Source organism: Psammomys obesus, unplaced genomic scaffold, assembly GCF_907164565.1.
Source record: "Psammomys obesus unplaced genomic scaffold, mPsaObe1.curated_primary_1811, whole genome shotgun sequence".
In the NCBI taxonomy this organism is placed as follows: domain Eukaryota; kingdom Metazoa; phylum Chordata; class Mammalia; order Rodentia; family Muridae; genus Psammomys; species Psammomys obesus.
In genome coordinates, this window is record NW_026585609.1 from 3790286 (window position 1) to 3809952 (window position 19667).

The following is a 19667-nucleotide window of genomic DNA, read 5'->3' on the forward strand; positions in this document are numbered from 1 at the left end:
GCTTGGAAAGCAACGAGGGTGAGCACCTGAAGGATGTGGAGATGATGAGGCTGTGGTCACAAGAGACTGACAATGATCCCAACTGCTTCACTGAGCACACTGTGCCAGAAAAATCTCAGTGCCTGAACCACCTACACTTGCAGGGACCTTGCGGAGACTTGATCCCCGAGGCCAGTGTTGGCAGCTCTGCACCTAGACTCACAGAACTGGACTTTTCAGCATAGTCCAAATTTGAGAACTTCTCCAGGTCACTAGTAAATATATAGAGATATATTAGGCATCTCTGTGTAGCAGAAATGAGACCGCCCCTATGTATATCAACTAAGGAAGGCGGTATGTAATTACCAAGGCCTGCTCGTGGAGTGTGCGGATGATGAGGCCCTTGTGGCAAAAGCTTTGGATGTCAAAGTCAGAACCTGTCCAGGAATGTGGGGGAAGGGCACTGACTGAGAACTTCGGAAATACTTGTCAGGTAATTCTGAGAGCTATGTTGAGGGACAAACAGATACACACATGCCTGCATGAGCAGGAGTCAGTGAAGGAATGTCAGGGCAGGGCAGTGTGAATGAGCTGAACAGGAAAAGGCATACCAGAAAAAGACCAGGCTACAAGGACTAGGGTAAAACTGAACAAACAGTGCTATGTGACTAGAGACCATGGCACTCAGCGCTGCTCAGTGTAGGACAAATCACCACAGGGACTTTAGTAGCTCCTGAATGCATCACTATACTCAAGATAACACAACCACCACCACCACCATCCTGAGTAATCAAGAGTACCAAATCTAAATGGGATTTCTTTATTAAATGGTTAATAGAGGGAAAGGTAACTACTTTGATGCAGTTCTGTCTAGAGTCCCTGATTTCCTGAGACTCTCTGATTCTGAGCCCCTCTCTGGTTCTCTGAAAATGACAATGAACAACACAGCTGAGTAGCATGTGGACAGAAGTCTAGACACACAGATCGGCCAAAGTGACAAAGATCTAGTGCTCAGAGCTCTGGGAGCCAACATGGAAGACAATGTAAGTGAACTTGGCTCTCTGTGGGGCTCTGTACAGCAAAAGAAGTCGCTCCAGGACAGAACACCGGAGGGAGGGCAGGGGACATGCAGGAACTTGGCACCAAGAAAAAGAGGATGCTGAAGAGTGACGGAGCCTCAGGAAGGTGAAGTCACAGTCACAACAACATGGTGATTCAGGAGGAAAGGACAGCTCGGCATGTGGAAGACTGAACAGGGCTGAATAGAATGCCTGGAAGCTCCTGGGCACTGGGAAATGGGAGGCTACTGTCGTCGCACTTACAGCTTACTGACAGAGAGGTGTGGGTTGCCTAAGGATTCCAGTGGTGCTGAGGATAAAAGAAAGGAGATACAGTTATCAACGAAACCGCACGCTGGTTTTAAACAGACACACTCATGGGAATGGACGAGAAGGAAGAGGCTGGAGACACACGGGGACAATGATGACCAATGCACAGGGTAAACACCTGGACGTGCGGGAGGGGAGCCACGCAGCAAAGAAGGGCAGGTGTGACATGGGGACTCAAGGAGTTTCTGATCCAGTGCTTCCTGCTTCTGAGAAGCAGCAGGGGGGCTGATGCTGACACACAGAAACCACAAGGTCAACGTGAGAGCCAGACATCTGACAATGCAGAGACAGGAAATGCTTCCTCAAAGGATGCTGAGAGACGGAGCTGGGGAGCACGCTCAGTGGTGAAGAGCACTGGATACTCTTGCAAAGGATCTGAGTTCTATTCCCTGTGCCCACATGGTGGCTCACAGCCATCTATAACTAGCATCAGGTAATCTAACACCTTCTCTGGCCTCCTTGGGCATCAGGCATACATGTAATATGTATACATACATGCAGGCAAAACACTGATACAGATTCTTTAGAAAGGAACAAAAAGAATGGGAATGTCAAGGTCTGAATAAGCATGGCCCCTGTAGACTCATATATTTGAATGTGTAGGGAGTGGCACTATTTGAAAGGATTAGGAGGTATGGCTTTTTTGGAGTAGTTGTGGCCTTGCTGGAAGAAGTGTTACTGGGGGTGGGCTTTGAGGTTTCAAAAGCCCAATCCAGAACCTGTGTCTCCCTCTTCTTGCTGCCTGTTGGTCCATATGTAGAACTCCAAGATACATCTTCGGCACCATGACTACCTGCATGCACCATTCTCTCTGCCACAAAAACAATGGACTAAACAAGCCCAATTAAATGCTTCCACTTACAAGAGTGGCCATGGTCGTGGTGTCTCTTCACAGCAATAGAACACTGCCTGTCAGGGAGCTTCTATCTCTCTCCTCACAGAGTCCCGGAGCACACAATGTGGACCTGTACTCTTCGGGGCCAGGAGGCGTGGTCAGGAGGCATTCTAAACAGCCAGGTCTATTTCAGCAGTGCATCACAGCATGTAACAACTTCTAGCTTGGTTGGAGGAGACAGACCCACTCTGAGTGTGGGTGGCATTAGCCCTCCTCTGGGGGCCCAGACTGACCTGAAAGCACACTGCACATTGCACTCATCTCTCTCTGAATCTCCACGTTAGACTGTGACATGATGGAGTGTGCCACAGCCAAGGCAAGCCCTTCCTTCCTTAAGAAGCTTTCATCGGGTGGCAGCAATGAGAAAAACAACTGATGGTGGCACACTCCTTTAATCCCAGCACTCTGGGTGGCAGAGGCAGGTAGATCTCTGTGAGTTCCTGGCCAGCCAAGGCTACAGAGAGAAACCCTGTCTCAAAAAAACAAACAAAAAAGCAACTAATATACAAAGTAACTCACAAAACTCAGAGCGTGGAGAAGAGGCCCAAGACAGGAAACAGAGCGGCCTGGTGGGCATTCCCACCAGCGCATTCCACAAAATTATTAAGAGACTCGTAACTCAGAAAACACCTAATATAAAAACAGGACAGTGAATAACACAATATATCATCAAGCTGAGAATCAAAATTAAGACAAAATTCTGCAAAGGGGGAAAGGCTTAAGTCACTGCTGGCTTCTATTTAGAAATAAATTTCTAGCATTAAATGTTCCTTTTCGATTTGGTTTGGGTCAAGAGGTTATTAACACCATAAAAAAAAAGTTAATGGAAAAGTATGGCCTAGGACAAAAACGTGTTATTATATTTTGTGGAAATGCCTACTTTGGGGAAATTATTATCTCAAAAACAGCCATCCCTAAGTCTGCTAAGAGATACCAATTACATTAAAACCCACCTCCTACTGGATTTTATTTTTCAATTAGTAAAACTTGAGAGACAAGAGCAAAGGTTATAATATAAACTGCAAATCTATGTTCATACCAGCTTATTAAAGCCACGAAAGACAAATATTTCCAGATTTACTTAAAATATTATGAATATTATATTATCTACAGTCTTGATATCTTAACTTAAAAATCTATGACCAAAAGCAGATAAGCAGAATACACAGGAACAAGAATATATATAAAATACAACTTTTAAGGGAGGATTAAGAATGCCCAAAGCACATACTGGCAGCAATATGAAAAGGAGCACAAGTAAAAAAGATATTTGGAACTGTCGAGAACGGTGGTATAGATAGGAAAGGGGTGGGAAATAGGAGAGGTATGAAATGTAGCTAATTCTCCAAGGCTTGCAAACCAAGCCTCATGATCTGAGTGGGATTCCCTGGACACACATGGAAGACGGAGAGAACGGACTCCCAAAAGCTGTCTACTGATCTCCACCACGAAGCCCTGGCATGTACAAGACCCACCACACATACACAAGTAAATGAAAAATGAATTAACAGGGATCCACTGACCCTCCCTAATCAAAATATGCATTTTATTTGATATGGACATCTATCAGGAAATAATATATTATCCTGGCATTAATTTAGTTTCATCTAAAATGTTAGTTAAATCACTTGCTATGGTATTTTTTTTCAGAGAGTACTGTATTCATTTTAGTTATTAATGTCCTCATTCTTAGGATACAAGATATATATATATATATGATAGTATAAGAATATATATAAGAATAAGTACCATCCATTTGATTGTTTCATACCTCATTGTAAAAGTAGCATCCTGTTACTGGAATGGACATATTCTATTACAGGCATGAGAGTGAAACACTAACCCTACAGATGAGTGTTGAAAAACATTATAACATTTATGGTGGTAAAACATACTTAATAAACTTATTAATAGCGCACATTCCCAAAATCCACAGAGATTAATGTGAAGGTGATGACCTCCCCCAAAATACTGAAATAAACCTTGCTTGGAAGACTTGCCGGAAGTGATTTATGTACTGAATAACAAAACAGTACAGAATAGTAGTCACTCAACCAAAAGAGAAGCAAATTAATGATTTTTACTGCATGGAATGACCACACAAGGGGAGTGACAAGCTCCTGCAGACAGAGAATGGCCTAGACGTGTAAGGGAATCAAGGGGAGCACTCTTAGCTATGTTTTCTCTGACCTCTGACTTGTGACCTGACCTGGAACTTGATTCCTAAGTCATGCTGCCTCCCTTCCTAATCCCCACATGACCCACCAGGAAGGGCTGGGGCTCCCTGGAAGCAAGGACCTGCACCCACCTTTCCACTGGCCAGTCAGCACCAAGGTCCTGTTAATGACCACGTCGATTTCAGTAGCTCCGTCCTCCACGGCCAATCTGACCTCTTCCAATCGTGTCTTTAAATGAGTCTGTCCAGCTGGAAAGCCAGTGGCCACTGGGACAGATTTAAAAAGGAAGAAAACAAAGGAGAGAATGAGGGAGAGAAAGAAAACAAAGAACAAATTTCAATCGGTCAGTTCGTAAGTACAGCATTTACAGATGAATGCATGAAGGGCATTTAATTGCTCATGCCACACAGGACGGGGTGGAGGGGTGCAGAATGTGAATGTACATTTGTTTTAGAGGAATGGCGACGTGGTAGTTTCTGGAAGACCAGAAGTTCAGTTGCTGCAGAGGTGTTTGCACAGCACACTTAGTAGCTATTAACTAACTAAATATGGTAGCTGACAGGACTAAAATTTCTGGTGGGGTTTTACATGGGGGACTGGTTGTTTCAAGCTGGCTTTCCTGACTTACTCATTTGCCCCTGACCTGATCTCCGTTTACTCATGAATAGACTTAGGGAACTAGAGCAACCAGACAGCAAGCCGGGTGCCTCCCGGTATCTCTTAAAACAACCAGCCAGGCAGCTGAGACCAAGGAGAAGCCTGGCAGGAGGAGAGTGCTATGACTGCAGGAAAGGGCTAAGAATACAGGGAAGGAAAAAGAACTCACACCTAAGAGTTTGAGAACTAGAAATTCTTTCTCATTCATCCCATCCCTGATTCTAAGCACACCTGTTGACCTCTCCTACAGGTGTAACTCCTCAGGTCTGCTATCATAGGCCAAACAAATTGCCCTGTTGCCTAAGTGGGAAGCTGAATGCACTGAGACGGTGAAGAAACTAAGGTTTATGAAAGTATTGCTGTCAATCCTCTCAAAAGGCTATACACAAACATGGTTCATGGAGAGATGGCTCAGTGGTTAAAAGCATAGGCTGCTCTTGTAAAGCACCCAACTTCGGCTCCTAGTACCCACATATCTGTAACTCCAGTTTCGAAGCATCTAATGGCACCTTCTGGCTTCTGTCAGCACCCAGGAAAACCTGATGCATAACAACCCATGCAAGCACAAACGTATACATATAAAACATTAATCTTAAAAAGGGATATAGTACATCGTGTTTTCTTAATAAAATAAGTGGCTGATCTTTATAAATTTATAAATGCTTCTTTGTTTTCTTTCTGAGACATGCTCTTTCCATTCAGCTTACGCTGAGCTTGAACTAACAGCAGTCCTCCTGCCTCAGCTTCCTAAATGCTAGAATTACAGGCATGTCCCACCTTGCCTGGCTCAGACTGTTTATTTAAGGCACCAGGACATTCTTGTAACCTTTTTAAAAGGTAGAATCTAATACTATCTGTCGCCACCTGGCCATCCATCCATGTATCCACGGACACACACTTTACCAGGCTTTTTTTTATAGTCTGTTTTTCATTTACTCACATTGTGTGTGTGTGTTTTGTGTACACACATAAGGTCAGAGGACAACTTAGGAGAGTTGGCTGTCTCCTTTCACTGTGTGGGCTTCGGGGATTCCCCTCAGGGAGCCAGCCTTGCCAAGAGGCACCTTTATCTCGCTGTTGGTCCTTCTGGGGTTTGGAAGCTCTGGTTTCACCCTGGCTTATTCTATGCCTTTTTGGTTTTTTCTGACATCAGTTAACTCACCACTGTGAGGCTGATCATGTCAAGCTGTGCTTAAAGCCTTCCGGAGTGAACACTGTCATCAGAACAGAGCCCATGCCATCAGCCATCGGCAGCCTGCCTGGATCCCACTCCCACTCCCTGTCCACACTGTAAGCCTTTCTCTTCCCGATGAGCTTCCGGGCCTCTGTGTATGCTAGTTCCTGTCTAAAGAGCATCGCCTGCCTTAGCAGCCTGTCGGCTCCTCCTCATCACTCAGTGTTCAACACAGTAATCACCTCTGCTGGGACACGTTTTTACTCTGTGGTCCCCAAACCCTGGCTAAGGAAAACCTTCGCTGCTCAGATACGATAGGCAACACACATACAACACAACACAGAGACGTGTGTGTGTGTGTGTGTGTGTGTGTGTGTGCATGGCATAGCTGACTCAGGACTTTATAAATCTGATGGTCCTCATGAAAAGAATGATTTCCTTACAGGAACAAAGACATAGCTCTACACTTCTAGTCTCACTATGTCAAGGTTTGGGGGTGGCAGGTTTTTGTCTGTTTTTGAGATCTCACAATGTGCCCAGACTGGCCTCAGACTTACAGCATGTGAGACATCATGCCTACTTTAATATCTCCCTTTGCTACATAACATTTAACACATACTAAAATCATGGAGAAATCAGGGCAATCACAGTATAAATTCATGGAGGATACTCCCTGCCGAATGAGCTAAAGAACTTCAGACATGTTGAAAAGAGTAAAAGCCACCGAAAGTCTTACCTGATGCCACGGGGATACTGCAGCCTGCAGCCTTCAGCGCCTTCACAGCATCACACACGCGGGCAGGGTAAACACAGACGGCAGCCGTGGTGATGCCTAGGCAGGGGAGAGCACAGCAGCCTCCTTTACATGGGGTTCAGCTCACACACTACCACTTTAATTATTATTTTTAGGACAACCCCGGCAGGAAGCAAAGGAGAGGGAAAAATACTTTCCCCACATGACTGTAGCGAATGGGAAAAGGTGGGTGTTGCATTTTGTTTTTAGTGCTGGGGCTGGAAGCCAGGCCTTTAGTACTCCAGCTCTAATCAGGTAACGTTCTCATGTCAACTGGAAAGAAACACAATAAAGACTTTTCAAAAGTCATGGAGTTGCTTAGGGCAACTGCTGGCCCCCAGGCTGTCTGTGATGCCTGCACTGGGCTAGCTCAGCGCCTTCCCTTCATGCTCAGCAGCTGGGCACTGGCAGAGTCAAGAGGCCTAGCCACACAGAGGAGCTCTGCCAACCAAAACTGGCTCAGGGAAAGACAACACGCACGGCCTCCGCAACACAGCTCACTTAGAAAACAGACACCACCACCACCGGCCCTTGCCGCCCCTGCCGCCCCTGCCGCCCCTGCCACCCACAGCCCGCCACCTCCAGCCTCCTCCACATTTGATATCTGAAAGCTCAAAACTCAGGACAGCTTTCGGCATCTATTCCTCTCATACACTAAGAGAGTGCTGGGAGGTGTTTTGCATTCTAAATTTTTACTTGATACACAGTACTTCCCATTTGCATTTTAGTCTCCAATGCATTGCTTTTACTTCATGTATGCGATGTGATCATTAAGTAATGAGACTGGTTCTTCCCTCGTGGTGGGGAATCAGAGCCTACAGAGCCACTGGATAGAAGGTTCCCAACGTGAAGAACTGAGGAAACTCTCAACCGGCAACTTCAGCTCACAGATGCGAAACTTGACATGAAGCAAGGCTTGGAATCTCTTAAGTTTCTGAAGGGAATCTCAGTGCTCTGTCTGCACACAGAAGCGGGGGCCTACTGGGGACCTGATCGCCACAGCACATCAGCAGGGGTGGGGGGAGATGGGGACAGGAGGGATCCAGCCCCCGAAGCCCCAGCCATGACCACCGTAGCCAGGTAAACCCAGGTACAGTGTGCACAGTCTCACCTTGGTCGTGCATATTTAAAGCTTTTAAGAGGTCCGCCCGGATCGGATATTTGGCTTTGTAGCAGAGCCGTTGAACGTTGGAAAACGTGTCATCCCCGGAAAGTGTGGTAAGGTCTATGAAAGTAACAGCTTTCAGGAGCCACGCAGCCTAGACCAGAAGGAGAACAAAGGGGAGTCAAAAATAAAACGCACCTTGAACAAAGTTAGAGAGTAGAAAAACAGACAAATGTGAGTGTTAACAGCCACGGTCAATGCTGCTATAAGGAGTTTTCTGATACCAGGTATAATCAGAAGTCAAAAATGACAAGCAAAGATGAGAGAGAGGCTCAGCAGGGAAAGGCACTTGCTGCCAAGCCTGAAGACCTAAGTTCTATCTCCAGAGCCCACATGGTGGAAAGAGAGAACTATCTCCTCCAAGCTGTCCTCCACATCCACATGTTTCAGGTTGTACATGAGTGCACCACACACACACACACACACACAAGCATAGGCACACACACACAAATCACACTGTATATTTTAAATCATTTTTAAAAGAATGGCAATCAAGATGAACATTACTGAGAATAAAACAAAAGGATAGATTCAATCTATTTTTTTTTCTCAGAAACTCCAAAATGAAGCCTCCACCAATTCCTGCGATTTCTGACTTTTCCACAAATGCGGTGACTTGAGAACTACCTTCGTTTTACCTTCTTTCCTGAAATCCAAGGTGATACAACATTTTCTAAAATCTCTAAGTCCCTTGTTGTTTTTCGTCCAATTCCTTTATTAAAACAACCCTCATATTTCCTAACTGACTCTAAAAAATTACCCTTTGTTTTTTCAACCAGGATGGGCAGAGGGGAAATATTATTTGAAAGGCCTCCATCACAGTATTCTGCCTCTCTTGTGAAATGAACCTAGAGGTCCTTTTGGGTCTGCACAGCACGTATCTGATGGCCACGCACTGAAGAAAATGCTGACTGAAGTACCCCACCAGACATCACTTTTGGAATTTTGAAAAGTGATTTCTGAAAAGCAATAGTTAGGTGGATTCTCCCAACTCAGCCCTCAGTAGTGGACAAACCAGATGTTGATGTTTATGGCCTAAAAATTAAAATAGAAGACAGCCAAAGAAAGCATGGCTAAGAAACTGAATAAATGTGTTGAGGAAATGTGCCATTTAATTTGCTCATGAATAAAGATGGCCTCAAATTCATTTGCGGTTTGGCCACTCAAGAGTGATAAGATTCTTAACTTGTTTGGATAAATGTGTTATCTTTCTCCAACCCATCATCATCATATATGAATTATTAAAATAAGCCATGGACAGCTGCAATCCTTTAAGTGCAGATGCATCTTGAGTGAAATTCAATACTGTGGCCTTGAGGGAAGAGGCGTGTGTTGAGAGGTGTGGGGACAGAATGCTCATGAGGGCCCATACCTGCCATTCCTTCTTCACGCTTCGGCGGGCCTGGATCTGCTGAGCCCGCCTCAGAACGGCCGCGTGATTCACCTGAACTTTGGAGATCCAGCTAAGATCTAGAAAGGAAAAAGCGACACTTGTAAGTTTTAAGAGCTTCACCATCATATCCTCATTCATTATCAATATTCTTTTGGAACATATACACCTTGGGAGCAACACGCCAGTCAATAAAGCACATGCTGCGTGTGCCTGATATCCTGAGGTCAACCCTAGGACCGACAGAAAGGTGGAAGGAGAGAACTAACTCCGTTAAGCTGTCCTTTGACCTTCATATACAGTGGCACCCATGAGCCTGCACATTATATGTATATAGAAAATAACGACAAATATATGTTTAAAGTCATGCTTCCTTCTCACAAGTAGCAAATACATGACCCTGTGGCAAGCCTAGTCATCACAAGGTTCACTTCGTGCAAAACCACGTGCATCTGAAATGACAAGAAGCTGTATTGATTAATTACACACAGAAGCACAGCAGTGGGTGTGCCCTCCTCCCTTGGCACGCACGCCTCACCTCTGACAGAGAAGAGTTATTTGTGAATGTCTAGTCCAGGAGAGCAAATGATTAATAAATACTAAAGTGAATTAGTGAATACTTAAAGGCATCTTTGATCACTACCCACTCACTGACAAGATTAATATCTGCTAGATGCTGATGTGATACAGCCCATCAAGAGGGAATTTTTCAAAATGTGCTAGAAATAACAACAGTGTAGCAGGTGTTCAGAACGGAGGGAGGGGGAAGAGGGAGGATCCCCCGCAAAGCTGCAAGAGCTAGCCCTGGCACTGCCACTTCAGGGTGGCCTGTCCTGTGTCATCTGAGTTGTTTCAGGTGGCCTTGACGGAACCGGAACCTCAGCCAGCTCCCCAGAAGACAGAGCACCTAGAGGCATCTCTACTGCTGAACGTGGACAGCATTCCTGAGCAGAAGTGGATCTGCTTCTTGTCCTTAGTTCAGTGTGAGTCACAGTCTCCCCCTCGGGCGTCCAGAGTCTGATGTCCATGACTTTCAACTCCGCCCATGGATCTGTGGCATCAAGTGGCCTCAAGGTAAGCTAGATAAACTTTCCTAGTGTAGCTCGCCTCATTTCTACATCCCAGACCTTCCTCCAAGGACCTCATGATTTTGCAGCAGAGTCTTAACAGACAATGGTGGGCAAGGTGTAATCATTAGAGAAATATGTGCCAATCACACACTTCTCTCATGTGCACATGAGTTACTGACTGCAGACGTTATGGTGTATCAGCCAGGTAAATTGTCTCTGTGACCACGTACTTACTGAGAAAACCTGAGGCAAGGAGAATTTATTTTGGCATGTGGTCACATGGCTCTGTGTGTTTAGGAATAATACCATTTCTGTGGGATCTTGTAACAAAGAAAAAGTATTCACCTCGAGGTCAACCAGGAAGCAGAAAAAGGACAACTCAGAAAAGGACCACAGGGGCTAAGATGGCTCAGAGGTAAGGATGAGCTTGCTGCCAACCCTGACAACCTGAGCTCAATCGTGGATACACATGGTGGAAGAAGAGAACAGACTCTGGAGATACGTCCTGACTTCTAAACATAGGTAAGTGTACACCAACACACACAGAAAGGGAAGGTGTGGGATCAGGGAATGACTTTATGCTGCCAGTGATCTACTTCCTCCAGGGAGACCCACCTGCTACCTTTCACCACCTTTCATTAACACCAGCATATAAATTATGAGTCCATCAAGGGGTTCATGCATGCCATCATTAGTTCAGAGCCTTGGTGATCTACGTACCTACGTAGATGCCCTCACGGATATGTCCACAGTTGTGGTTCCTCAATCCTGTAGGTGTCCCTCAATCCCATCACACTAAGAACCACAACTGAGCATCACACTAACAGCACAGTCCTAAAGAGTTTGCTCATCACAAAGATGAGACCCGGGACCACCAGGACGATGACTAGGTCTTCTTTCCCATTTCCATTTATGGGTTCCTACAACTATAGATATTAATGGTGTAAAAAAAGTTAAATTTTGTCAAGAATGAGTTATACGAGTATTATTATTCAAGAGCACTAAAGTAAGAACCATGTTTGGATGGGTTATTTGTTTTTCATTTCTGTTTAAATTATTTTGTTAGCTGAAATCATTTAATAAAACAGATTTTCAACATTTCCATCCATCTGTTCTACTCCTTAAAATATCACTTTGCCTTGCTTCTTTGCGAAGCCAACTCAAGAAAAAACAGACGCCAGGGTCAGGGAGCCTCCTGCCCCTTCTTCCTACCCAAAGATAGAGTGAAGTCCTGGGGAGCAGAACTGCAGAGAGGAAAATGCACTCAACTCATTTAAGTCCTAAAAGAATGTGGCTACACTCAAATACAGGAGAGGCAAAAAAAAAAAAAAAAAAAAAAAAGCTGACCGACTGACCTCTACTACAGGCGACTAAGTTCATGGTAAACATTGTTTCAGATGGACAATAGAGGTGACTGAGCCAACAGCTGTATAGAATTCTAAGGCTCATGGCCAAGAAGCCAAAGCCAGCCACTCTTTCCTCGAAGTTCCTCCCTCTTCTCCACTCCTCACACCCTCTGAAGTTCTGCTGTTGTGAGACAGACCTCAAGCAAACCCAGAGTCCACCAATCAATCCCTCAGCTTTCTCACAGGCATCTCCCTCTCCCTCCCTCCCTCCAACACCAGGCTTCAGTATCCCTAAACAACCAGCGGTTTCCTGACTTGGTGTTTTATGTTCTGTCTCTGGACCTTGTGTCCTATTTGTTCCTTCCACCTAGAATGTCCTTCCTTACCTTGTATGAACAATGAACTCCCACCCATTTAAGTCCTAGAAGAACTGAGGACATAGCTCGGCTGGTCAAGTATTTGCCTAGCAGACAGGAAGCCCATATAAACTAGCCACAGCAACACACTTATAATTCTAACACTTGGAGAACGAAAGAGTGGGAGGTCATCCTCAGACAAAATAGCAGATTCAAGGCTAGCCTGAGCTACCTCAGACCTGTCTCAGAAAACAAAAGAGAGAAAAGGAAAAGAAAGTGGAAGGGAGCGGAGGAGAGGTCTCCTTCTCTGGGAATCCTTTCTAAGGTTTGCAAGTAGCATATTTCTTGTGGACTGTTCTTCAAGGTGACTTTGTCGGCTACTTACAGTCCGGCCCCTTCACTTGGAGGAGCACTGACAACGTTAACTGCCTTGTACCTCCAAGAGGTCTTTACAGTCTCAAGCAAAGTACGCGACAATGGGTGACATTCAAGGAAAACGAGAGCTTCTCTGAGCCTGGACGCGGTCTTTCCTATTCTCCCCAAGGCACAAATGACTTTGGGTCTCCAGAAGAGAAAATGATGGAAGCCCAGATGGATGCATTGCTCCTCCCACCTAACGTTAGAACCCGTGAGGCTGGCTCTCACACAGCTCGTAGCACTGGCCACAGGTCCCCGAGAAACACCTACTGGAGAATGTAACAGGAATTACCTCTCCTGGTATTGGCTTCGGCTGCTAAAAATATCATTAATGGTCGTAAAATTACCCGGCCCCATATTTAATCCAGCCACAGAATTTGCCTCTGTGACCTCCCATGGCAATGAATTATATAAGTGACTATCTCGTTTTATTAGCACTTCATTTGCTACTCTTTAATTTTGTCAAATAACCCTTGTTCTCATATTATGGGGTCTGGGGAAAAGAAAGGACTGATTGGCCTTTGTTATGTCCTTCATAACTTTTAATATTTCATTCAAGTACCCTTTAGCGTCTCCTTGCCAGGAGAAACGACTCTAATACAACACTCTCATCAGGACCATAGAATCTTTTGCCTCAGAGGCCAAGAGGGATTTCAAGTTCATGTGGCTTTGGGGAGATTAGACATGAAACCATAATTGGCAGGCAGCAATGTTCCTCATCACACTTTCCGATAAAGAAAACTCCACTGTTTTTTCTCAGACTGTCACTTTGGTGGCATTTTGGCCTCTCTGTCCGTTATTAATTTTTTCTCAAATGTTTGTCTCTTTGATTTTATTTTTTATTTTTCTGGGTTGTCTCAGTGGACAGGGACTTTTTACCTCACCAGCACTTTGTTTTTGTTTGTTTGGGGTTCTTCACATAATCCCTAACCCACATGATGTAAAATAACAACACTGTGTGACAAGAAACATGTCAATTCACCTTTGTTCCTAGGAGACAAAAGTGAATCATGAAACCTTAGCTGACACAGCACCATCCAAAAGTGGAGTAAATAAAACATTAAACTTCCCCTTTTCTTTTAATTCTAACTGTCCTACTTCTCCAAGTGCCTTACTTTCTGATGTGTGCTTGCATATTTTAATACTAGTTCACCGTTCCCAAGTACCTGTCTTAGTTGTACTCACACAGCTGTCTGTTATTTCGGTATTGTTTGTTTTCAAGTCTAATTTGCATCCTCCCAGGAATAGGCCACACCCTCCCAGCTGTGAGGGTGTTCGACACAGAAACAGCTCACCAATAAATGCTTGTATCTCTTCTATTTTAGCAAGCTAGTGCTGTAATCACTCACTGAAACTGGAAAAGTATTTCATGATCATGTCTGATTGGTCAACCTTCACCTTTGAGAGGGGAGGGGTGGGCTTGGGGGCAGGGCTTCAAGGGCACTCACTAGGAAGACCTGCTCCTCCTCTGCCTGGTAAACTGGTCCTGAGAATCCAGATGTTAGGAACCCAAACACCCACAACCAGGTAGCACACACCACCACAGCCCAGATAGACCTTTCTAAGGATCCAGCTTCCACTGCTGTTTACAGCTAACCTCAAATTTCGATCACACACTCACCTACGGATATCAGTTCAAACCTGGTGAGGAGTACATCTGTGTACCCCTCCAACAACCACAACTTAGACAGCTAATACCAAGATAAAGACTGCCTTGATCTCCCAGCTCTGCCTCTGTGCCAGTCTTATCTGTCATCTTCCACTGAGCTGTCATTACTGGTGTGTCTCACAACCGTAGTTAAATGGGTGTTAACACTTTTAGGATATCATCACAGCAGAGGCTAGCCCGGGCCATATCACAAGATAACTAGAGTCCTGCACCTTGCTCTGCCTGGCAGCATCATATTCTGAGCCTAAGGTTATCACCTCCCTTTATCCCCCATCCATCCCTGACACACCAGCCATTTCCCAGCTGCTGCTGCTCTGCGGTAATCAGCTGTCCATTTCTGAAAACTGCCCTTCTCAATTCATCAGCTATTAACAGGAGGGTGATCTGTGTGCTGACAGAACCTAGTCTCCTGTTCTGATAAGTTTCTGTACAGTTCTTGGCCTGACCATTTCTGGTCCAGTTGTTCCCAGTGTCCTTAGTATCACTCCTTCAGTGACCACCGCAGAGTCTGCAGCAGCAGAGCTTACACAGCTAGAGCCACAGCCCCTTAGGAGAATGGGGACCACACCTGAGTGCCCCTGAGCACATAAACTACCTCCTCTCCACTTAGGACCACAGTTCTCAACCTGAAGGCCATGATGCCATTGGGGGTCAAATGGCCTCTTCACAGAGTTTGCCTAAGACCATCAAAAAACACAGATAATTACATTACAATTCATAACCATCAAAAATTACAGTTATGAAGCAGCAACAAAAATAATTTTATGGTTGGAGGTCATCACAACAAGAGGAACTGTATTAAAGGGTCACAGCATTAGGGAGGTTTTGAACCACTAATTTAGCATGTCCAGAGTGTGGGTGCTGTGTAAAGGTCTGAGAAACACAGTGGCAAAGCAAGGGTGCAGCAACCCTAAAGAAACCCAGAAAAGCTTCAGACATGAGGAAGGCTGGAAAAGCACAATATGAGACAACGTACATGGGCAAAATCAATGCATTCAACCAGCATTGCCCAGCTAGTTCCATGGCTTTTATTAGAACTTTTTCACTTGAAAATATGTAATGAAACTGACTTTGGTGACTGGAACAGAAAGAGAAGGGTGTCAATGGCTACAGCAGAGCAGAGACTGGAAGCTCAAATTAGGAACACAGACAGGAGCCAGTCAACAGAGCGCCTCAAATGAAAAGGACACGGCACAGACGAATCTCACATTGCTCGACACGCGTGAAGCTCCGGGTTTGGTCTGAGAACCGCATGAAACCGGACGTGGTGCCCCAAGCCCAGCATCTCAGCACTCAGAGTGTGAAAGCAGACATGGAGGGTCAAGACTTCAAGGTCATCCTCCGGTCCTGAGATACATGAGACCTTGACTGTAAACAAACAATAAACTGGAACAACACCGCATTTAACAGCTGTTTGAAAAGATGCCACAGCCCTTGCCCCTGATACAATCAGGGCCTTCACAGGAGAAGCATTCAACCCTCATGCCCTGGCCTGAGATCAATCATACAAGAGCCGAAGGTGTCCGAAGTCTCTGCTTGCAGATGGATGCTGACTGACAGAGTCAAGCATGAAGTATAATCGAGGACTGCAGAGATTCCATGCTGTTACCATCCATCTACTCTGTAAATCTGTAATGAGTTACTTCAGGCCAGGTTTTTCAATACTGAATACACATGCACCCCTACCAGCAGCCTCAAAAAGCGTATTTAATGAAAAATGTAATTGTAAATTTCCATTTCTCAGGGAGATTGATTATCTGTAATCTGCACATTTTACAAGCGTTCGCCGCACAAAGCAAAGGGCTAACACTGACTAGAGAAAGACTTATCTGCTGAAAAGCAAGGTAGCTACTTCAAAACTTGCCTGTTATGTCAGGCTGGAACCTAAAGAATTGAATACATCCTTAGCAGATAATAACTACACGAAACTCTGAAGTCCAACCTTCATTTAGATAAGTGACCAATTTAAATATTGCTCATTTTCATATGTGGCTATTTCAGTGACCAGGCAAGAAGCAGTAGTTCGTAACAGAATCACTAAACGACATTTGCATTTCGAAATCATACCTATTTAGGTATCTCCCCCAAATTGCTGTTTACAAGTAGTCATGTCCTACTTATCAACTTACCACAGCCTATAATCACACGAGAAGGGAATCTCAGTTAATGGATTGCTCAGACCACATCGGCTTGTGGGTGTAGTGTCTTGGGTGTTAATGGATATAGGAGGATGCAGTCCACTGTGGGTGACACCATTCCTTAGGCAGATGGTTCTGGGCTGTGTAAGAAAGCTGGCTGAGCATGGGCCTGAGTGAGCCGGCAAGCAGCATCCTCCATGGTTTTTACTTCAAATTCCTGCTTGAATTCCTGCCCTGATACCCCTCCATGGTAGCCTATAATCTGTAAGCGGAAATAAACCTTTTCCTCCCCAAAACTGCTTTTAGTCAAAGCGTTTTATCACAGACACAGAAAGGAAGCTAGAACATACATTACCTAAACCTTGGTTATTTATCTTAAGAGGTGACAATATGGCGCCAATGAATCTAACTGATTTTCAAAGACACCTTGGGATTTGAATCTAAAATGTCTTCCACAAACTTGTGTTCTGAGTGTTCTGTTTCCAGTTGACAAAGCTATTTTGAAGGAGATGGAGCCAGGCTGCCAGAAGAGAGTGGATAGTGGAAGGCCTTCAAAGGCTATACCTGCCCTTGCTTCCTGCTCCAATTCACAAGCATGCAGCCACAGAGGGACGCTGTCCTATTTTATCCGCTGTGAGGTGAACTTTAGCAATGAGCCAAAACGTCTTTCTTCCCTCATGCAGACACACATACAAGTATACACACACCCATATATGCATGCACACACATATATATGCATTCACACACACATATATACATGCACACACACATACACACAGCACATTTACAGGCAGAAGGAGCTCAGATTGTAGGTGTACCCCTCCAATAGCAGGCAGATAACAAGTGCTGAAATCCTGACTGTAAAAAGACAGGGTTTGACTCGGATATATTTCCCCAAAAAAACAAGCCAGCCCCCCACCTCCACTGCCCCTGCATTACTGAGCACAGGGCCAGTCTAGGCTGCCTGTTCCTGGACTGAAGTAGAGTACAAATCGCCCCTTGCTGGATCCTGATTCAAAGCACTGTTTCCCAAAGGACCTGATCTCCCACCACCGCTCCGTAGAAAGAGGTTCTTTGTGGCACAGGTTTCCACAAGGCGGGCTGGTTTCCCCAGCACTTCCAGATGCTCTGCGACAATCATCAAAGACCTTAAAGCATTGACCCTCCAAAAGGAAGTCGTGCCCGCTCACAAGTTCCCTGGCTTACTGTGAGTAACTGAAAGAATGCCCACTCTCTGCTGCCAGCCCCGCTGACACGGTGCACCCCGAGGTGGGGTAGAAGTCACATGATTAGCTGGGTTTTGTTCCACACTCACGGGGAAAACCGCTCCAGTGTGCAGGGCAAGGTCTACCAGCCACAGAAATACAAGGCTGGGGTGGACAAAGCCCTTAAGATGGGCAAAGAAGAGTGGGCAAAGAAGAGTGGGCAGTCAGAATGGAAAAGTCCAGAGAGAGCTGGCACAGTCTGGCCACCACATGCTCCCTTTAATTAAATATGTTAAGCTGTACTATTAAAGTGTCACTTTTGTGGACCTTTATTTAAGGTTCCTTCAAGGAAAAGTAGCTCTTTAGACTCTCAGCCTTTCACACTTTAGTGAGAACTGGACATTCTGTTACCCTCCCACGCGGTTACTGAGGGCTAACTAGAAGCTGGCACACCCAGAAACAAACCTCCCCATCTCCTGAGGACCATTCCTGACTTCAGATGACACTGCTCTTCTTACTGGCTAGAGGTTCAGTAGGGTGACCCGTATGTCTTCATTTGTGTGCCCACAGAATGCTCCCCACAATACCCAGAAGCTTAACATAAAAACAGTTGAATCTTACAGTAATTTTCTGTTTTCTGGCTTTGAATCTGCATGAGGGCTAAGGACATAGCTAGCTAGGTAGTGTTTGCCTCGTACAGGAAGTCCTGGGTTCTACCCCGGCACAAGAACAAGAGCAAAGTACAGAAAGAGAGGGTTTTAAGTTTGACTTCCAAGGCCAGGAATAGTTCAACTAGAAGAGGGGTTCCTAGGCATTATGAACAGTGGCAGAATGTCCCAAAGTCAAAACAGAGGCCATGATGGCCTGAAAAGTCCAGTGCTCATGTGATGGTGGAGAGTAGGTGGTAGGAGCAGGGGTGGTGGCCAGGGACTCACAGAAGAAGAGGAGAATATATGGGCTGGATACATCAGCCAGACAGAGGACTAACCCTCGGCTGGTGGAGTGCTTTCCTGATGCGTGGGAAGCAAGGTCTGACGCACACCGGCTAAACTGGACATGCCACTGCACACAGAAATCCCAGCTCTCAGGAAGCACGGACAGGCTGAACTTCAAGGCCATTCTCAGCTACACACAGGGCTTGCGGTTCACCCGGGTCACACACAGAAAGTTGTACCATGAAAGGTACTGTTCTAAGTGATGCTAGAGGTACAAAGACCTAGCAAACAGAACCCAGGAAGGTTCCCTACCACACACACATTCAGCATGACAGAGAAGGGGTACGTCAGGGCACTGGTGGAGACCAAGGATGCCTGGAGAGGAGATCATGATTGCTGATACTCCAGAGGAAAATACAGAAGCAGCCAGAAGTACTGATTGGCAGTGAGCGCTAACCAGGTTGAGGGAGACCAAAGTCAGTATTAGAGGGTAGAATTACAGATTGAGGACAGTGAAGCCTAGAGACTCAATTACATGTTCAAGGTCACAAAGCACCTGCCAGAACTACAACGGAAACTCAGGTCACTAGATTCCCAAGCCCAAGTTATAGCTAAAAGTCTATATCTATGATCACTACAGTGGGGCTGGAGCAATAGCTCAGCAGTTAAGCCTATGTGCTGCCATTCTAGAGAACCAGACCTGATTCCCAGCACCCATAACAGAAGGCTCATAACTGCCTCTGACTCCAGCTCCCACTGGGATCCAATGCCTCTGATCTCTTTGGGCACCTGAACTTGTATTCACAATCCAAGCCAAACAAACACACTCAAAACAGTTTAAGAAGAGATTATATGCCTTGAATGAAAAAGAAGGACATTATAAAGAAACCAAGTTAAAAACAAACAAATCTGA

At 45.3% G+C, this 19667-nt stretch overlaps 1 protein-coding gene across 1 annotated transcript in view; it reads right to left on the reverse strand.

The window, feature by feature from the left end:
- The window catches only part of Dera (deoxyribose-phosphate aldolase), a 73534-nt gene that overhangs the window by 45146 nt on the left and 8721 nt on the right, over window positions 1-19667 (reverse strand). The window contains exons 2-5 of the mRNA XM_055610439.1: window positions 9601-9698; window positions 8175-8322; window positions 7007-7102; window positions 4571-4705 (exon numbers count right to left, since the gene is read on the reverse strand). Of these exons, the coding sequence (XP_055466414.1) occupies window positions 4571-4705; window positions 7007-7102; window positions 8175-8322; window positions 9601-9698 (477 nt within the window). The remainder of the gene's footprint in view (window positions 1-4570; window positions 4706-7006; window positions 7103-8174; window positions 8323-9600; window positions 9699-19667) is intronic.